Genomic DNA, 22,148 nt, shown 5'->3' with positions numbered 1-22,148 from the left:
CTACGAGTGATCGGCACCGGGAAGTCGGGAACGAGAACGCTCGTATTCGCGGCGGAGCAATCAGAGAGCGGCCTGGCCACGCCGATTTTCATTTTGTGTCATTAGATGTTGCCTGTTATGTTGATGGGGGAGTTGGCAAAGAATCCTGATAGATCCCCTTTGGTGAGGGAGCTGGTTACGAGATAGACCAACCAACTTGCTTAATAATGATTTGTTTAGAATTTGTTATTTTGTCTATTATTTGTTATTTTGTTTATTATTTGTTATTTAGTCTATTATTTGTTATTTTGTTTATATTTTTTTACTTTGTTTATTCTTTGTTATTTTGTTTATTCGTTGTTATTTTGTTTATTAATTGTTATTTTGTTTATTATTTGTTATTTTGTTTATTATTTGTTATTTTGTTTATTATTTGTCATTTTGTTTATTATTTGTTATTTTGTTGTTTATTTGTTATTTTGTTTATCCTTTGTTATTTTGTTGTTTATTTGTTATTGTTTATTCTGTGTTATTTTGTTGTTTGTTATTTTCTCGTTTATTTGTTATTTTGTTGTTTATTTGTTATTTTGTTCATTATTTGTTATTTTGCTTATTATTTGTTATTTTGTTTATTATCTGTTATTTTGTTTATTATTTGTTATTTTGTTTCACATTTGTTATTTTCTTTATTATTTGTTATTGTGTTTATTATTTGTTATTTTGTTTAAGATTTGTTATTTTGTTTATGATTTGTTATTTGATATTTTTTATTATTATTTGTTTTATTATGTTGAGCTATGTGGCCGAAACTGGTTTTACAATAGTTTTTAAGACAGTGGAATGTAGGATAGGCTAATCAACTAGCCTTGTAATTGTTTGTTCTATTGACGAAATGTAACATAGGCTAGCTAATAGGGTTTGCAATTGTTTCTTTGTATTGTGGAATATGGCCAACTCACTTTGGGACTGTTTATTCGATTTAGCGCAATATAAGAAAGGCTGCGGCAGTTTGTGAACTATAAAAATATCATGTTTGCATATAACTTAAACCTGAAAATGTCTAACCATATTCGCCCAAAGTTTTGTTTATATAAACTCTGTTCTACATCACAATCTTAGCAATATTACTGACCCAGAAGACTCCTGAAGTTGCATTTTCTGATCTATCAATGGTACATTTTTACCTTCGTCCTGTGGCTTGATTTTTCCTGTTGTTTTCGAATCGGAAATCAGAGGCAATTGACATCCTTCTCCGGTGTTCTCTGCGTTCCAGAAGAGCAAACTGCAAAAAAATGAATAAAGAAGTTTTAGATGTAGTATTTCAGTTCTGTCACCAGCGGTTTCCATATTTTTACTTTCAGCATTATCTTTGATGACGATAGAAAAAGAAAAGAAGGGGGAAAGAAAGGAGGATAGATATTGTGTACAGGTAAAAAGGATTTTTGATGAGTAAAATATGGTAATATTCTTAAATAATATTTTAATTGTATGAGGTTATTATTGATGATTGCAGTAGAGGTTTTCAAAGCCACAAAATAGTTTTTGGGGGTTGGATTGATTCTGTCAGCTGAAGGCATCGCTAGGAAATTCACAGACCGCCACTAATAAATACACATCCAAATTCCATGCAGAGGCGTTTTTCTATTAGCATTCTAGAAGGCATTGTTTATTTAGGATTTAAATTCAAGCCACTTTTTTAAGAGTGATATCCATTTGATGTTTATCTTACATGAAATTAATGATGAAAATGATTTTTGGATAAGCCCTTTCAGGCATTGGGGATCTGCAAAGTTCTTTCTGATAATTAAGATAATGAACACCCTCGTTGATGACATAAATAAACTGACATTTTCAGAGTCAGCCACATAGCAAGAGGAAGTAGTATGCTCATTTAAGGCGTTTTGTCGGGCGTGATATCACTTCCCCTGCAAGTCACATGTCACAATTCAAACCTGAGACTTACATCTTTCTTTTTGTGCATGCTACATCTCACGTAAGCTTGGTTATCCTGTTTTTTTATGCTTCTGTGTTTGGAAACATTCTTATTGATTGAGACTTGTGATTGTCATTGGCCTGATTATAAAGGAGCAATACTTATTTGGGCTTTAAGAAGAGGGAGGCTCTGGGATATGAATGGGAGAGTGAGCAAATCAGCAACTTTAGCCTTAATGTCATTGGATGAGATGACCGCGGGTGCTTTGCGTCAAACAAATAAGTTTGATCTGCCCATTCCTGCAATTGACTTGAAATCCCCCCAAATGGATTTGAGTGTTCCACTGGAGGTCTCACTGACCTATATTTCCAGATCAAAAGAGTTTGTGTTCATGTGTGTGTGTGTTCCTACTCCTGTTCTTGTAGGGATTAAAAGGCTATCTTTGATGAATCACTTAGCAAAATTACAAGATTAAAATCCCCCTTCCTGCACAGCTTCTTGTTTTTTCTTCCTCTGATGGTCAACCTTATCCAGATTTATGATAGTATCTTAGGAAAAATAGAATAAAACTGGCATCAACTTCAATTTATCTTGTTATTATTTATCATGAGTATTATTTATATTGTTTGTTCAATTTTAAATTACAGCTACATTGTTATGCATGTGATTTTCACCAAAATTTTGACTCGTTCCATCCTTTCTTAAATACAAAATGAGGGGCCTGCCCGGACGTTTGGTCGCCAGGACGTTTGGTCGCCCGGACGTTTGGTCGCCCGGACGTTTGGTTCCCCATTGGTGACTGGCGACCAAACGTCCAAGCACCGTAATTTGTCATCCTAGCTATAACTAACCTATGAAAGTTAAAAACTGTGGAAAAAATCCAGAAATATTATTGTCTTTTTAAGTACAGGTGAATTTGTGCGGATTGGGCAATGAATGAATTAATATATAAAACACAAAGATCAAGATTGATATTTAAAAAGCATCCAGTTGACATCCATCTATGGACCAAGCATTATTAAGAAAAATGGGACTATCACAACTTGTAAATACAAGATATCGTCAATATGATCAAAGTCTGCTGACCCTTTTTAAATCTGTTTTTAAAGGAGGTGATGCAGGGCACATTGACGCTGTCACAAGGAAGCAAAGCTCAGCAGTGCAAACGGAGCGAACGGGCGGAAGAGAGGCTGGAGGGCGAGGCTAAGTGTTATGTGGCGGCAGGCGTTGACCTGGCGGCTCACGAATTGGCTCCAGATGGGAAGTGGCAAGCGGGAGAAGCGGAAGGGAAATGCTATTGACAAGCTTGGCCCGGGCAGGCCTGGAGCGATGCCATTAGGCCGTGTTTGCAGTCACCGGGGAAGCGTCTGAGATTTCACTTCACCTCTAGGACGTGTTGATGGCAGGGAACACAATCGGGTGAGCCGTTAAGGGCAAAAATATTGTTTGCTGACAGCGACTACCTCAATAAATACATGTTAGCTTGAAGAAAATTATACAGTAACCTTATGCTTCATTTTCTTTTGTTGTGCTTCATACATCGTACATTTTCTCACTTTACTGTGATTATTAAAAGGTATATATTGTTAAATATCATTCTCAATGATACACATTAACATTTATCTTTGATTTATTGTTTGCATTTTAATTTATACTTAACTCATAGCTTATATCGCAATGCTTTTTTAATGAACAGAATTATCCTATTAAGGATATTTACATCCATGAATCATTGTAATTTTTGGTACTCGGACGTTTGGTCACCCGGACGTTCGGTGGCCCGGACGTTTGGTCGCCCGGATGTTAGGTCGCCCAGGACGTTTGGTGGCCAACACGTTTGGTGGCCCGGACGTTTGGTGGCCCGGACGTTTGGTGGTCCGGACGTTTGGTGGCTCGGACGTTTGGTGGCCCGGACGTTTGGTGGCCCAGACGTTTGGTCGCCCGGACGTTTGGTTGCCCGGACGTTTGGTCTCTGGTCTTTTGATCGCCATTTAAATGGTGACAAAGAGAAAGAGTACTGTTGAAAACTGATTTTCCTGAAATATTTAAAGAAAGAAAAACAAGGATGCTTTTGTTTTTTTCTTCCTATCAGCGAATAATTAACAAACAAGACAAGCAAGATCCTCTCAGTTCCTCCACTTTGTTTGTGTTGTGTTATTTGTCTGTCACCTGCAATAACACGTTGGCTTGTTAGCATGTTTGAGCGCATGTGTTTGGAGGACAACCCCCATAAGCCACTCGAGGAAAGGGACTTGTCAAAATCGGCTTGGCATGCTTTCCTTTTTGCAGAACAGAACCTTTCACTCAACCCAAGCATTGGAAAGGCTTCCCAGGTATCCCCCCCCCCAAAAAAAAAGAACAATGAAAGCATGTAAGCGGTGCAGATACAGTTCACCAATCAACTCCAGGCAAAACAATGAAATTGAGTCCAATTACTAAATAATCTGTTATGACACTATGACATTACTCGCCAAATGCGACTTTTGAAGTACAAATCCTTCAAAATAAAAGCACAAATTTACCACTAGCCACAAACCAACCAAATCAAGGTCCTTTTATCCACTTGCAAAAATTAAGAACCTTGATGAATATGATGAACAGCTCCGACTAAAACTTCTTTGTTGAACAAAAGCTTGGCTGAAACGGACAGAATTTTTTTTGTTTTTAAACCTGGTCTGAGATTGATTGTTTTTAGGTTCTGGCAGAGGATGATGTCATGACGATGGGGTCTTTTCATGTCTCTAATCCCCCCCCTGTGAAATGACTAAAGAGAAGGCGTGAGCCGGTCACGGTGGATATATGAAACAAAACTTAATGCTTGCAACAGGATTTGCTGCAGACTTTTTTTTTATCTCTCCTCACCTTGCCTATGGCATCGGACACTCACAATGTGCTTTTCTGTTGCCAAATGCCAGTGAAAGAAATGTAGGACAATTCACTTTAATGGATTATAGACATTTACTAATCAAATCTTTACTCTTACAAAAAGACTCAACAGGATTTTTTTGGTTTCAAGATATGAAAGAAATGAAAATACAAAAGATCAAATCTCAAATGAATCAAATAAACCACAAAATGAAAATACAATTGTTTCTTATTTTCCCATCTTGATCCCATAGTCGATACTATCCGATTCTACCAAAATAGCTGTATCAGGTACCGATACCCAATTCTTAATTGCTTCAATAAGGGAATCAGTCACTCTGAAAATATACTGTTAACCTCGGAAATGAACTTCAAACCAATGGAGCAAATCTCAAGCCTTGAATTTGTAATCACAATTCTTTCCTCTTCAATGAACTCCATCTTGTTATATTAACAAACAAGTACGGTAGGAAGGCACTAATCTGTAGTAACGACTTGCCCCTCCCATTTTTTATTCAAGCTAACTATGCTATAATTGCTGGTCCGCATGCCAAGAAAAAGAACTGTTTATTGGGATGCATTGTAATTAAATGGCCCCATAAAGAATTAAGAAGCCATTAGAGCGTCACGGGGAAAAAATGGAGGTGGCGGGAGCTTGTAGTAAACAATTACACGTTGGCAGTAGCGCTTCAAGTCATTTCACTTCATCATGGTCATTTTTTTTTACTTCTTAACGGTGTTTAGGGGGTTAAAAAACTTACATGACTCAATGGAAATCATTCATTTTGAGTTACAATTTTTTTTCATCTCACTTTAAAAGCCCCATATTTTCTTTGCTAATAAGGCTGTATCGTAAATTACATTTATAGACCCAGGGTTGAAGAAATATTGCATAATTCTTTAACATTGCTTTTGTCTTTATACCGAAATGAAGGAGAGGGAAAGTACCGTATTTTCACGACTATAAGGCGCACTTAAGTCTTACATTTTCTCCAAAATAGACAGTGCGCCTTAGAATCCAGTGCGCCTTATATATGGAAAAAACAGAAAACGAAAAACCACCACTGTCGGATATTAAAAAAAAAACACACGCCTGAACTGAATAATCAATACTGTTAAATATGCAGATGCCATCTTAGTTTACAAAATCTTCCATCATATAGCTCCTCCCCCACTGCAAGATTTTATACCAAAAAATCCAAAACATCAACAATGGCTGGCTCTAGAGGTGACTGTGTAGTGAGTGAGTGCTTCATACCTGGAAGTCAATAGCAATTACCGTATTTTCACCACTATAAGGCGCACTTAAAAGTCTGACATTTTCTCCAAAATAGACAGTGCGCCTTATAATCCAGTGCGCCTTATATATGGAAAAATGTCATTTGGAGGGTGCGCCTTATAATGCAGTGTGCCTTATAGTCGTAAAAATACGGTAATGGTTTTATTTGTGTTTTTTGTAAAGACAATGAGGCAGACAGACAATGAGAGAGCACTCAGACAATTGTAGTGCGATAGCTGAGAAGTAGCAAGTTGAGAATGCCACAGAGGGAGAGCCAAAGGACATAAGAGATACTAGTTTACAGAGAGAGGTCACAGAAGCAGAAAGAAACACAGTTAAAGGTCCAGAGAGTGCGAAACAACCAGAATGTCTCACACACACACACACACGGACTGATAGTATACAGTCGCATTATGTCAGTCCACATTACCTCCACGTAATCGTGCTTATGATCTTTACTTTCTTGCGGGAGGCACACACAATTATACAATTGCGGGACTTCTACAAAATGATTATCAGTAAGAATTTTTTTTACAGAGTTTAATATACAAGAGAGAGAGTTTAATATGCAAGAGAGAGAAAGTTTAATATCTAAGAGAGAGAGTTAGGACTGTTTAATATCTAAGTACATTTGACCAGCGACCAAAAGACCGGCGACCAAACGTCCAGTCACAAGTTTTTCCATGGATAAACACTTTGGATTTGGATGTTTTGAGACCAACTTACTGAAATAAGTTTGTATTAATAATGAAAATATTTATTTTGGTATTATTTTTTACTGGTCTAAACACTAGATGGAAAAAAATCATAATTAGAAACAATATATATTATGATTGCGGCTTGTTTTGTGGATGTGGTCCGTAGACCACTCCCCTTTTTTGTCTTAATGTTGTGGACAAAATAGCTTTACCGGCCCTTATTAAGATAAGGCTTGTTGACCGCTGCTCTCAACGATGAAAAACTGAAAATGGATAATTACAAGGAATTATTTCACTCACCGTCATGATGCTGACGGTTTATTATTACAAAAAAATGACTGAGCTATTCCCTTACCATCCTGGAACAAGGTGATAACAAAAGGGGACATACTATAATTCATTTAAACATTATTACCACTTAATTAGTAGTTTCACTGGAGTATAAGTCGCATCTTTGGGAGGACACATTTCTATTTTTTCAGGAACCAAGAACAATTTTTATATATATTAAAGTAAAAAATTAATAGGAATTCTTATATGATCTATTATTGTTAGTCTTTTGCCCATAATTGGCTGGACTCCAGCACCCCGTTGGACCCTTTTGAGGATAAGCAGTACGCAAAATAAATGAATGGACGCTAGTTATGCTAATGAAACATATATGCCACTAAAATTAAGCCACACCCACCATAAGTCTATATTATTCCACCCAAAAAACTAGAAGGAGGATCTGGTATTTTGTTTGTTTTTAAACGAAAAAGCCAAAGTGTCTGTGAGACGGCTGCCATGACACCTCGCTGAGAGTCAGCTGATCATGTTACAAACACTTTGCACTCTTAATTGATTTGTCTCCTCTTTAAAATGCAATGGAACACCTGTATGCCTATCAAGAGGTTATAATGGGATTTTTATTTCCAATGTTGTTGGAGATTTAAAAATGCTGCTTGAATGACCAAGCAATTATTGCTCTTGAGATTTCTATTAACGTCCTTAACCTGCAGATGTCCTCCACAGAGACTCTCCGGTCCCTCTAAAACATTTATTGATAGTTGAAATTTAATTTCAAGACAGCACAAACAGAAATAAAAAAATATATTACAGTAAATTAGTCAAAAAAACATCCAAAATGTTTATCCAAGGAAAAACTGTCATACAAGCGATATCGCAACGCATATTTTTTATCCAAATATGTTTTGCTGATACCGATGTCAATATTTTTAGACCAGAAAAAAATAAAAAAATATTATTATTTAAGTAAATCCTACTTATACTACATATATTATATATAGTACATAATATTTCACGATAAGCGGTAACTATCATAAAGAGGACCCAAAGGGCGATATTGAAAATATTACCGTATTTTCACAACTATAAGGCGCACCGCATTATAAGGCGCACCCTCAATGAATGACATTTTTTCCATGTATAAGGCGCACTGTATTATAAGGCGCATTGTCTATTTTGGAAAAAATTTAAGACTTTTAAGTGCGCCTTATACTCGTGAAAATACGGTAATATCTATTTCTCTAATGGACCAGCAACAAGTATCTCGCGGACCACTACCGGTCCACAAACCAGTGTTTGGGCACCAATTCAGTACAACATTAAAGCCAAAAAACACAAATAAATGCCCAATACATTATTAAACCTGTACTTCAAATACAAATTCATGCAAACATCCCATTATTTTTAACACCAAACAACATCCCGGTGCCTTTCGAACAAATCCGTGGGACCAGCAAAAGACCCCCGCCCCCTACCCTTACACCCCCTCCATCACCCCCCCCCCCACACACACACATACACTGTGGCACAGAAGAAGAAGAGGAGGAGGCGGGGGGGATGAAGAGGAGTAAAGCATCCACGATTTCCTCTTTGGGAGGGGTGAGGGGTTTGTGGAGGGAGAGGGGTGGGGGTGTCGGAGCCCACCCAGCAAGCAGTGACTGCTGCACCCGGCATTTGGCTCTGCAACGCGCTCCCTTTGCCGATTACACCTGTTCGGACCCGGATTATTTCTTAAAACGTCAATTCCTCGTTTTTTTATGGATGCAAGGTAAGTCATTTTGCTCAAAATTTGCACTCCTGACTTTTTTTGGTGTAAATGTGTGTCATTCCACGCCTTTTTAATTCCCACTTGCCGTGAAATCAAGCAATAAAACGTCCTCACCTCGTTAACTTTAACGACTCGGCGGCACGGAGGAAAACGGTGTTGATAAGTATGTCGTAAATCATCTTTCAAAAAGGATGTGGATGGGTTTTTTTTGGGAGTTTATTTTAAGTTTCAAGCGTTTTTGGGGTTTTTTTTGTTGTTATCTTAAGGAACCTTTTGCTGGATTAGTCTTTTTTTTGGAATAGAGATTTAAAAAAATCTGTTGCATCTTCCTTCAGTTCTTTTTAGGAGAGTTTGTCACAAAAAATGATGAAAATGTGATAAAACTTGCAAAAAGAGGAACAACTTTGTCCTGAGGGTTGTTGGTCACTTGTTGAACAGGAGTTTATTTAATTAATGTTTTGCCTTATTATGCTTATTTTTGCGCATTGTGAGTTAATTCAGGGGGTAAATATGTTTAAATTGAACTGGAAGATTTGTTAAAAAACATCAGATCAGATTGGATTTGTTGTATTTTTCTTCATTAATGTGGATGTTTATTCATTTATTATGATAAATTAATATAATCATGATAGTAGTGGTCTTTCCTCATTCAGGATTTTTCACCCTAAAGTCTTATTTTGGTGTAAATTCTGATAGTTTTAATTTATTGATATTTTTTTCAATGAGTTGGACATTAAAAAGTTATTATGTGCAATAAGGTTAAGGATTTTTTGATTAACATAAAATAGGTGGCGTGTGTATTATGATAATAAAAAAAGAACAAGATTATACATAAAGTCTTCCATTTTGTTTTGAAGCTGACATTTTAGGTCAATTTCAAACCTAAAAAAAATGCACTAAATGGGAAGTAGGTTTCCAAGTCAAACAAAAATGAAAAATAAATGTATTGTCTTATTTTAACTGTCCATTTGCTATATTAGACTTATTCTATCAGTGGAATCTGCCCCAATCAAAGTTTGGTCACATGACTTATTACAGTAGGTTTCCCACCTTAATTGAATAAAATATCTGCACAGGTTCTTCAACCTAAAGTTCGGGGCCCAAAATGCCATAAAACAGTACTTAGATATTAAACAGTACTTAGATATTAAACTCATGAATATAATTTTGAGAGATCGTTTCAACAGTACTTAGATATTAAACAGTATTTTGATATTAAACAGTACTTAGATATTAAACAGTACATAGATATTAAACAGTACTTACATATTAAACAGTACTTAGATATTAAGCAGTACTTAGATATTAAACTCTCTAATGAATATCATTTTGAGAGCTGATTTCAACAGTAAACTCTCTGTCACCATTTGACCGGCAACCAAAAAAACGGCGACCAAAAGGGACCAAAAGACCAGGGCCCAAAAAGACCGGGGACCAAAAGACCGGCGACCAAACGTCCGAGCACCAAAAACTATCTGAAATAGGAGACAGGAACCAGGTAGTCTTGTCTGAGACAGCCGCAAATAATTTCACCATAGAGACCATTGTAAACTTTTCTAGTCTTGACGGATAGGTGGCGCTCTATCTCTGTTATCCCGTCAAAACTCAACAAATTGTCCAGTCAACTTCAACAATGTCCCCAATTCCCGTCTAGGTCTCTATCCTTTTTTCCCTAGCCAGCCAGTTGTAGAAAAGACAACCAGTGTGAAAGAGTCTCGGGGGTATTTACAATTTGTGCTGTCTGTATGTGGTTACATGAATGTTACATGAATGCCAGCGACGTGCTCTGCGTTTTTTGCGGTCATTGGAGGGAAGTAGTGCGTGAATAATGCAGCTTGATAGCAGGAAGCTACAGGTTGTCAACCCTTTTCCTTGAAAAAATGGAAAAACTAGCTAATATACACTGTGTTTACCGTATTTTTTTTAGTGTGTTTACCTCCATCTTTTTCGGTAATGTTAGCATTCGGGAAAAAAACAAGGTTGAATGTAATGGCGGGATATTAAAGGAGAAACATAATCATAAGCTAATGCCAAGGGAGACATGCGAGAAGACGCCAAGTGATCCCACCGCGGACAACTCGTATTGGACAATAGGGGCTTTGGGGGGGGCTTGTTGGCTCCGACACCCCCTCCCCAGGCTGACGGTATGGTAGCCTCAAATGTCGAGCCAAGCAGGTGTTCTATACAAAGATGAGTCACCATCAGAATGGCTACAAAGTGGGGGTGCTTGATTTGCTTTCATACAATTGTGTTTAAATAGTGGAATGATTAGTTCCGGGGAAAATAATCAATGCCATTCAGTTTTATTATGCTTTGTGTTGGGATTTAATTATGTTATGAGAATACTTCATAAAAGTGTTATTGTATTTTTTCAGACTACAAGTTGTTGTTTTTTTAAAGAGTATGACATTTCAATGAGTTTAAGTTTATATGAAATGATCATGTTAACTTAATGCTTATTGGACGTTTTTACTATTGTTACTTTAATATATATATATATATATATATATATATATATATATATATATATATATATATATATATATATATATATATATATATATATATATATATATATATATATATATATATATATATATATATATATATATATATATATATATATATATATATATATATATATATATATATATATATATATATATAAATTGTTCTTGGTTTCTGATAAAATAGAAATATGTCCTCCCAAAAATGCGACTTATACTCCAGCAAAACTTATATGTTGTTTATTCCTCTTTATTATCTATTCTTTGGCTGGTGCGACTTATACTCCAGTGAAACTTAAAATATTGTTTATACATCTTTATTATGTATTATTTGGCTGGTGCGACTTATACTCCAGTGAAACTTATGTTGTTGATTCGTCCTTATTTGTTGGCTAGTGCGACTTATAGAGAAAAATATGGTACTTATGTCGGTTTAATTTTAAGGTGTATACCCTTGATAATGTTTAAGGAAACAGTAAAGTTTGGGAAGTATGTTGGACATGTTTTAAAGTTGGCATATGAGAGTAAGAGTACGGAAATAAGGTAATAGTTGTGTTACAAGTTTAGGTATGTTTATATGTTATGTTATAGTAAGGCTATGGATTTGAGACTTTAGACCAGGGGTGGGCAAACTTTTGGGCCCGGGGGCCACATTGACTTTAAAATTTTGACATATGGGTGGGGTCAGCACAAGATACGATAACATATAAAAAAGTGCATCCGTTAACAGTACATATGAAACATAAAGAGAAAAAAAAGGACTAAAGTATTAACATACTCATCATCAAAGTAAAAAGTATAAAGTACAAAGTAAAGTAAGTAAAGGAATGTATTCAGAAATATTAAAATTACATTTAGATCCTTTTAAAAACCAACTGCCGATACGACAAACTGCTTCCATGTATACAACACTACTAGATAGTTCTCAGCCTAGGCACTTTTTTGGCAAGTTAAATAGATAACATTCACCAAAAACTAACAAAACAAACAACAACAACTCAATATTGACTTTACATAGCGCTTTAAACACTTCTGACTGCTATTTTCCAATTAAAAAAACAACACTACATCGCCCATTTAGTATGCAGTCTCATTGCAAAAAAAATGTCTGTCAGCTGCAAAAAAATCCTCTGTCACTGTTCCCAAAAACATCGTTTTAGCTTTCTATTGCTTCTTTAATCATGCGGAACACAATGATCAGACGTGCTGTCACTGGAATGTATTTAGACGAGCCAAAATTATCAAAAAGACATTTTTTTCTTACAAATATATCCAATAAATGTGTTCTGGTTGTCCGATTAAAGTCAACGGGGGAGTTTTTGGTTCAAGATGACATTAAAAACACGTCCACGCTTACCAGGGAAAGGTCTTGTGAACCGACATACACAAGGGGGTGTTTCACTCGGGAGGAAAAAAACAAAAAACTCCATAAAAAAGCGAGCTCGTGAGCCGAAGTGGTCATCTAACATCTCTCCTTCCCGTGCAAACTGACAGCTATTCTAATATTAATGACTTTTTTTTTATAATAGAATCTGACCGCATCTTTTTTTTACCATCAAATGACTTTTAATGAAATTCAGCTTGCCATTTGGTGGTGTAAAATGTACGCGGCATGATTTATTTGACAAATACTCGCATTATATTTTGATGGTGATCTTGCAAAATGGGAAAAAAATAATGATACAATCGCACAATTAAGCCACACCCAGTTTCTGTACAATTAAATATAAATTAATCAATCTTTTCTCTCACTATACACAACCAATAAGTTTTAAACTCTAAATAATTACTACACATAAACATAAGTTTGGTATTTTTTGGAGTTCCATGAACAATAGATGCTGATGTTCCAGATTTTATATTAAAAAAAAAACAATGTATTTTTACTTGGGAAAAATACTGTCCATGGTACTCGGACGTTTGGTCGCCGGATGTTTGGTCGTCCGGACATTTGGTCGCCTTGCAGATTTTATAATTAAAAACAAATAGTTACTTGGGAAAAATACTGTCCATGGTACTCGCAAGTTTGGTCGCCCGGACGTTTGGTCGCCCGGACGTTTGGTCCCCAGACGTTTGGTCCACATACGTTTGGTCACCTTGCAGATTTTATATTAAAAACAATGTTTTGTTACTTGGAAAAAATACTGTCAATGTGTACTAATATTTTAACATTTCAACTGATATTGAGGAACCTAAGTGACATTTTTTTGCATCTATATATATGATTATGCCATTTCAGGCTCACTCCTCCATCAAAGTAAAAAAAAAAATCCTTTATTAATGCCCGATTCTGCTGCTTATTAGCTTGGTCTTTTCCTATTAAATAAAAAATAAGATGGAAGGAGAGAAGGAAGGAGGGAAGGGGGTGCAGTCACCACCCACCGCCCTGCTGCTCATACTTAGTTTGAATGTCTTTGTAATGAAAGTCACGCATTATTAAAGGGAGGGGGGGGTGTAGGTAGGGTGCCTTCCCATGATGCCCCCTCAGATCAGAGGCTGACATTTATGACTTTTTTTTTTGAAAGGCGAACATTAACATATTAGTCGTCAACATCTCATCATGCCCCGCCTTTATTTTAGCCCCGATGCTGACTTTGTGGTGGGCTAGTGCCAAGCGCCCTTAGCGGTTAGCCGTCTTGACGGATGGCTTGTGATGGCTCTGCCGGCAAAAGTACAATCCCTCAAATAGACCATTTCTGTCTTGCTGTTTGACTTTAATATTTCCCCCAAATGCCTGGCAAGCCACGACGAATGGCGACAAGGCGGCAGTTTGGAAAAGCAATAAGTTAAATGCAGTGAGTTGGGCAGATGGAAATAAGCCCTTTTGTATGAAAATCACAGGGAGATTGGCTTTTGGGACTCTGGGCCTCTACTCCAATTGTATACAAGGAATTGAAGGGAGGTTATTGCGCTGGCGTGCATGTGTTGAAACTACAAAGGGCTTTCATCAAATCAATTTCTTAGATTAGAGTACATTTTCATTCAAATGTGTGTGGGCATCTGTGTGTACTGCAAGTTACAGTTGAACGACATAGCAAGGGTGTCAGACTCGGGTTGGTTCACGGACCGCTTTAATGTCAATTTGATTGGGCTGGACCATTTTAGATATGATATTTAGATTTTTTTTATAAATAGATTAAAAGAACTGGATTAAAGGCCCTGAATATTCAGTTTTCTGTTAAAACCAGCTCTCAAAATGATATACATCATAAGAGAGTTTAATATATAAATATCTAGTGACCAAACGTCCATGGACCAGACGTCCGGGCGACCAAACGTCCGGGCGACCAAACGTCCGGGCGACCAAACGTCCGGGCGACCAAACGTCCGGGCGACCAAACGTCCGGGCGACCAAACGTCCGGGGCGACCAAACGTCCGGGGCGACCAAACATCCGGGGCGACCAAACGTCCGGGCGACCAAACGTCCGGGCGACCAAACGTCCGGGCGACCAAACCTCCGGGCGACCAAACGTCCGGGGCGACCAAACGTCCGGGCGACCAAATGTCCGGGCGACCAAACGTCCAGGCGACCAAACGTCCATCGACCAAATGTCCGGGCGACCAAACGTCCATCAACCAGACGTCCGGGCGACCAAACGTGCGGGCGACCAAACGTCTGGGCGACCAAACGTCCGGTCACGGCTACCCTACCAATGCATTCTGTAATATTACTTTTTTTTTTAACAAAAAGGCAACAGTATTTCTTAAAATAATCAAAGTCATTGTAGAGTCAAGTTCAGTATCACTATCTTCAAACATTATGTTTGCTGCAGATATGTAGTAGCCACATTGTCTAAAACAGTTTTTATCCTATTTCTCTCCTTCAGAACTCTGGCACCAATGGACCCAAACACCAGTCTAGCAAAGACAAACCTCCACATCTAAAGACCACTTTACACGTTCCATTTGACCCCCCGAATGACCCTTCCATCCACACACTTGTTGGTGACACCTCACGAGTCCAGACTGAGGCTAACCACAGAGAAAATGCTGTGGCAGTTGACAACTGTGCCAATCCTCTAAATTACCCTCAAACACTATTTCAATATTTCTTTAAAAACGACCTCCTCAACGATGCTTTTCAGCATCTTACTGGTCCTGCACGCCATCCACGGCGGTGTGGTCCAAGCCATGCAACATTACCCGGCCGCCTGGGGACACTACGACGTGTGCAAGTCACAGATCTACACGGAAGAAGGTCTGGCGTGGGACTACATGGCCTGTCAGCCCGAAGCTACCGACATGACAAAGTACCTGCGAGTGGCCCTTGACCCGCCCAACATCACATGCGGGGATCCGCCAGAAACCTACTGTGCTCTGGTAAGTGACGAACTAGCCTGCCGCCTTGATGGAGACGGATGAGGATACGGTGGTGGCGGGTCGGGGATATGCCAGACGACATGTTGTTTCCCTTAACAGAGATTAATGAACAATCTTAAAGCTTAAAGTGTACACGGGTGGTTGAACACGAGTTACACAAAACCAGAGAATACAGTCAAGCTTGGGATTCTTTGCTGGAAAACTTTTTAAAACATCTTTGCAAGTCAGGAGTCAAACATGGCGTCACCTGCCGACCAAATGCCCTTAAATTACAAATGTTAGGTTGTAGAAGTTTTTCATTAGAGGACAGACTGTCATTAAGTTAGCATTTGAAATTTACTGTATTTTGCTGTTTATCATACCCTCCCATTTGGTATACCTGGGTATATTAAACGGCACACAAACGGGAAGGTACGATCCACTACCAAAAATCTGAGTTGCTGTTTAATATACCCAGGTATATTAAATGGTGCACAAACGAGAGGCTAAAAAAAAAGCAAAAATAATTTAGTATACCCGGGTATATTAAATGGCGCACAAACGGGAGGCTCAAAAAAGCAAAAATCATTTAATATAAACGGGTATATTAAATGGCGCACAAATGAGAGGCTAAAAAAAGCAAAATTCATTAATATATACCCGGGTATATTAAATGGCACACAAACAGAAGACTCAAAAAAGCAAAAATCATTTAATATACCCGGGTATATTAAATGGCGCACAAACAGGAGGCTCAAAAAAATTATATACCCGGGTATATTAAATGGCGCACAAACGGAAGACTCAAAAAAGCTAAAAACATTTAATATACCCGGGTATATTAAATGGCAAAATACGTTAAATTGAAAAAAATCTACGTTTTTAATGATAATACACAAAAACAAAGCCACCAGACAAAGCATTACTAATTAAGTGCCTGACCTTAGAGAGTCTGATTTTTTGATTTAATGGCTAAACTCAACAGCGGAGCCACAGGTTGCATTTATATGCACTCCCAATCAAAGACACGACGCCACTGACATCAGGGAGCGCAGAGGTGCTTAAAACAAGCTCCGAGCCAAAGCCCGTTGAGAGATGTGGCTCGTAAATATTTACCAATTAAAAGCATTTAAGAAGCAACGCGTCGGTGCTGGTGGCTCCAGATGGCGCCGAGACGTTTAATGCCACCGTCAGAATCGAGAGAGCCGGAGAAGAAGAAGAAAAAAAAAGGAACGTGACGGGCTTTACATCAAAACAAACGGCAGACAGAAATTAAGCGGCTCTGGGCTTTAGTGGGGATAGACCATGTAGCGTGTGGTGCTGCATAGTGATCAACACACACTGAAAGTCCTGTCAGGGGAACAGAACTATGAATTCTACCAAAATAATAGCAGGAACAACCACCACAAAAAACGAATATCCAATGAGTTTCATCATAGAAAGTGTTATGAAAACCGGAGTGAAGAAACAAAGGACTACAATGGGCAAAATCAGTTAAAAAGGTGGTTGTTTTACAGCCCTTCTATCTTTTTTTTAATGAAATTTTAATATTTCTTAATACATCCCTTTACTTACTTTACTTTGTACTTTATACTTTTGACTTTAATGATAAGTGATGAGTATGTTAATAATACTTTAGTCCTTATTTTCTGTTTATGTTTCATATGTACTGTTAACGGATGCACTTTTTTATATGTTATCGTATCTTGTGCTGACCCCGCCCATCTGTGAATTTTTTAAAATCAATATGGCCCCCGGGCCCAAAAGTTTGCTCACCCCTGGTATATACTTTTGTCTATTTCAATGTCAAATGAGTACATTTAAATAAATATCGTTAAATATACCTCAGGATGACCATCTATTATATTGCTTAATAGATCTTGTAAATGTAGTTATGTTCTGGAGAAATATCTTCAAATACCACATGCTGATAGCTAGTACTTAACATTTCTCCTACAACATCTGAATCAAAAGGGTACTATAACCAATTCCTTGCACTGTTATTTTTACGATAATAGGGTGGCTTTCTTGCTCTTCTTCTTAAGTGGCTGCTAAATCAGTAAGCGATGCCCCCTTTTGACCGTTCGCTGTAACAAGACGGGATTCACTCATCCGTGTATTTGTTTGGAGACGCCAAAGAGTTGTTTAGCGTTTAGCATTTAGCGTTTAGCGTGCTGTCACCCGGGCGCCCTTGACTCCGTTTTGAACCGACGCTGCCCGGCGTATCATTGCCGCATGGCTGCTCGCAGAGACACCGCGGTGACACGCGACATGTCCCCCGACACCAACAGGGGGAGGTAAAGGGAACCATCATTTACGCTTTCAATCGCCTGCCACCGCTTTTTGTCTGTCTGCAACGCCGCGCTTTTTAATTTCCCCGTGTCTTGTATTCTGTCAACTGATGATGCATAATATCCCGGCTTCAGGTTTGGCGCCCCCCGGATGAGGTGAGCGGCTTGACACAAGGAGATGTGTCGCCATTTTCCCCCGCATTCTGGTTGACAGGTTCATTCGTGGCGGGTTGTAAATACAAAGATGGATGAATTATGCATGGAGATAGTAGAGAAGGGAATGTGATGATGTGGTTTTTGGACTATTTAACACACTGGTAGTACTTTTAAAATACCTGTTGGAGTTATTTTGGGTACTATTATAAATGTGGTTGAAATATTAGTCATTATATGCTTGACAAACGCTTACTTTAATTGTTATCGGAACAAACTTGAAGGTCAATTCCCTCTACAGTTGGTTCCGAGGACTGTTGATTGTTTTTAACCCTAAAAGGTCTCTATTAAGTTGGATCTATTGGATTGGATAACTTTATTGATCCCGTATTGGGGAAATTTGGTTGTCACAGTAGCAAGAGAATGAGAATACAGACACAGAAAAAGACATTTTAGACATAAATAGATAGGTAATAAGTAAGTTAATAGATAAATACATGAATAAATATATAAATGTGTTGCTGAAATATACATATACATGTACACATACATATATATATATATACATATACATGTACACATACATATATATACATATACATGTACATATATATATATATATATATATATATATATATATATATATATATATATATATATATATATATATATATATATATATATATATATATATATATATATATATATATATATATATATATATATATATATATATATATATATATATATATATATATATATATATATATATATATATATATATATATATACACTACAATATTGTAATGAAGTATGGATGTGGGGTTAACAAACTAGAGCATTTTTCCATTCACCTTCCAGCATGAATTTAAGATCAATTACAGCAACGCTGCTGTTCCCGACTGTGCGCAATAATTCAAAGACAATCCCCCTTTTTCCAAAGCATATGACTCAGATACTTTGCCATTTGCAGCAAAACACTCTCAACGTCTGGCGGCAAAAAAAAAAAAAGAAAGAAAAAAAAACCTGACACGAATGTGTCACGGCTGAGCTGTGTTTCTCACACTTGGCTAATTTGACATTTCCATGACGAGACAGACGTTCCACAAAAGCCTCTATTATTCACATGCTTCAACCAAAACCTGTTGTGGTACTTTTGAAATGAAAACCCTGACCTTCATGTTTCATTCATGGTTCCGTTTAAGGACTTCATAACATCATTTAGTTCCAAAGTGGACTATGGCGAAAATAAAGCTATCTATGAATTGATCACATAGGTATATTTTCACAAAATGAGGTACTCGGACGTTTGGTCGGCCGGACCTTTGGTCGCCCGGACGTTTGGTCGCCGATCAAAATGTACATAGAAATTAAACTCTCCTTTAGATATTAAAAATCTCTCTTTTTTTAGATATTAAACTCACTCACATGAATATAATTTTGAGAGCTGGTTTCAACAGTAAACCATCTTTCACCATTTGAACGGCGACCAAAAGTTTAATATCTAAGGACTGTTTGATATCTAAGTACTGTTGAAAAGAGTAGATATTTAGATATTAAACTCTCTCATGAATATAATTTTGAGAGCTGGTTTCAACAGTACTTGGATACTGAACAGTACTTAGATATTAAACTCTCTCTCTTAGATATTCAACTCTCTTTTAGATATTAAACTCTCTCATAAATATAATTTTTGAGAGCTGGTTTCAACAGTAAACTCTCTGTCACTATTTCGACCAAAAGACTGGCGACCAAACGTCCAAGCACCCATAATTTAGTTCCATAATGGACTAAAGCGAAAATAGACCATTTATGAATTGACCACAAAGGTATAATTTCACAAAAATATGACCAACTAAGAGATAAAAGTTCCCACAAGCCTTCGTTGTGAAAGATAGTTTGTCAGCTAGTTGCAAATTTCAATGTACTTCTACAAATACGAATGTGTTTTGGAAGTTTGCATTCATTGTGATATATTTTTTGGAGAAGAAATTCTGCAGTCTGTGGAATTGTTTGATGGCGGAAACGGTGGCAGAATGACAGGCAACTGTTGGGAGCTTGCTTCCCCCCTTCAGCTATCACGTTGTCAAGGCACATTGATCTGAGAAAGAGCTAAAAATGTGTGTGCTAGCCAGGAAAAAGAATGGGAGAAGTGTTTTTTTTTGGTGGGATTTTTCATATGAATGAAAAGGCTGACATTTGAGCGGTTTTATTCAGTACGCTAGCTGGCATTTTAAATTAATAGACGCCTCTAATAACTATGCAGATTGACGTGGTGAGCGAGCACAAAAACGAGGCTACTTACCGCGTTTTGATTTCTTTGTTGGCCATGACTGCTATGATTTTTATGGCCTTTGTCAAAATATTACCGCCAAAAAAAAAGGCAACGCCATTCCCCGAGCTGGTTTCAAGATTTTTCACAGAAAATGAACGTGAATGTGATCTCTCCTGCCACAATAACCTTTCAAACTTGTCACCTGGTTCTACACAAACTGCATGCAAGCATTTGCCATGGTTGTGTTGCTATTTAGAGTTTGGAATCCCTGGAGATGCAATGTCGTGCTAGAGAATCCACACTTAAATTGACTTCTAAGTACGAAGAATTGTTTTCGTCCTTAGTAACCGTGGTGTCACGTAATGGGCATTTGAACAAGAATGGCTTGTAAAGTACTGTTTAATATCTAAGTACTGTTTAATATGTAAGTACTGTTGAAAACTGTTGATATTTAGATATTAAACTTCCTCTTATGAATATACTTTTGAGAGCTGGTTTCAACAGTACTTGGATATTAAACAGTACTTGGATATTAAACAGTACTTGGATATTAAACAGTACTTAGATATTAAACACTCTCTTAGATATTAAACTCTCACTCTTAGATATTAAACTCTCTCTTAGATATTAAACTCTCTCTTAGAAATTAAACTCTTTCTTAGATATTAAACTCTCTCTTAGATATTAAACTCTCTCTTAGATATTAAACTCTCTTAGATATTAAACTCTCTCTTAGATATTAAACTCTCTCTTAGATATTAAACTCTCTCTTAGATATTAAACTCTCTCTTAGATATTAAACTCTCTTAGATATTAAACTCTCTTAGATATTAAACTCTCTCTTAGATATTAAACTCACTCTTAGATATTAAACTCTCTTAGATATTAAACTCTCTCTTAGATATTAATCTCTATCTTTGATATTAAACACTCTCTCTCTCTCTCTTAGATATTAAACTCTCTCTCATAGATATTAAACTCTCTCTTAGATATTGAACTATCTCTCTCTTTGGTATTAAACTCTCTCTCTCTCTCTCTTAGATATTAAACTCTCTCTCTTAGATAATTAAACTCTCTCGCATGAATATAATTTTGAGAGCTGGTTTCAACAGTAAACTCTGTCACCAAAAGACCTGCGACCAAACGTCCAGCCACCAAACATCCTACCACCCCCACGAACCCAACACTTTCTTATCCACTGCTGCTAACTCCTTGTTATATCTTCAACAAATTCTTCTGACACACTTAACCTGGTGTAGCTAGACACTTAAGCATCCATATTACGAGATCTAGCAAAGAGATTCAAACTTCTCATTAGCACAACATTGTAATGTCTGATTAAATCCCAACATCAGAGACACTAATACCCCCCCACCACCACCACAACACACAAACATGTACACATAGTCAGCTCACATCCATAAAAAATAAGTTTATCTGTTGACAAAACTGTTAGCGCCAGTATGATCACAATAAGTAGTGTTAAATGCGATCTGGTGGGGCTGTAACTCATGGGATAGATAATGAGGCCAGGTGTTAATCAACACGCCGTGCCGCCATTTTTCTTTTGTCTGCAGACCTCCATTTGAATTCACAGGGCAACATTGGGTTTTTTTTCGTATTTGCAAAGCGTCGACTTCAAAGCAGCAGACTTGGAAGCCATGGCGTCCTCAAAGGGACTGCCTTAGCGAGGGCTACGTTAACTTAAAAAAAAATTGCATCCTTCTTGATGTACTGCAAAATGGAAAACACCAAGATGCCGCCAGATGTGTCATTTTGTTATTTTTTGATCAAATGTCGACGCCCATAGCA

General features: G+C 37.3%; 2 protein-coding genes and 1 long non-coding RNA gene across 4 annotated transcripts in view; 2 read left to right on the top strand and 1 right to left on the bottom strand.

The window, feature by feature from the left end:
- LOC144201279 (collagen alpha-1(XI) chain-like) overlaps positions 1–22,148 on the bottom strand; it is a 155,359-nt gene that overhangs the window by 94,895 nt on the left and 38,316 nt on the right. Inside the window, exon 5 of the mRNA XM_077723776.1 lies at positions 1,164–1,261. The gene's annotated coding sequence lies outside the window, so the exon portion shown is untranslated. The remainder of the gene's footprint in view (positions 1–1,163; positions 1,262–22,148) is intronic.
- On the top strand, positions 1,900–3,272 carry LOC144201220 (uncharacterized). The gene is made up of 2 exons (XR_013327296.1): positions 1,900–1,972; positions 3,022–3,272. It is a non-coding gene; the product is annotated as an uncharacterized LOC144201220 (long non-coding RNA).
- The window catches only part of LOC144201278 (netrin-G1-like), a 43,624-nt gene continuing 30,141 nt past the window's right edge, over positions 8,666–22,148 (top strand). For both annotated transcript variants that reach the window (XM_077723775.1, XM_077723774.1), the window contains exons 1-2: positions 8,666–8,810; positions 15,146–15,638. In XM_077723775.1, coding sequence (XP_077579901.1) covers positions 15,393–15,638 — 246 coding nt within the window. In that variant the 5' untranslated portion in view covers positions 8,666–8,810; positions 15,146–15,392. The remainder of the gene's footprint in view (positions 8,811–15,145; positions 15,639–22,148) is intronic.

Source organism: Stigmatopora nigra, chromosome 9 (genome assembly GCF_051989575.1).
Source record: "Stigmatopora nigra isolate UIUO_SnigA chromosome 9, RoL_Snig_1.1, whole genome shotgun sequence".
Lineage (NCBI taxonomy): Eukaryota > Metazoa > Chordata > Actinopteri > Syngnathiformes > Syngnathidae > Stigmatopora > Stigmatopora nigra.
Note: the sequence above shows the minus strand (reverse complement) of the source record. Positions and strands in the feature narration are given on the sequence as shown.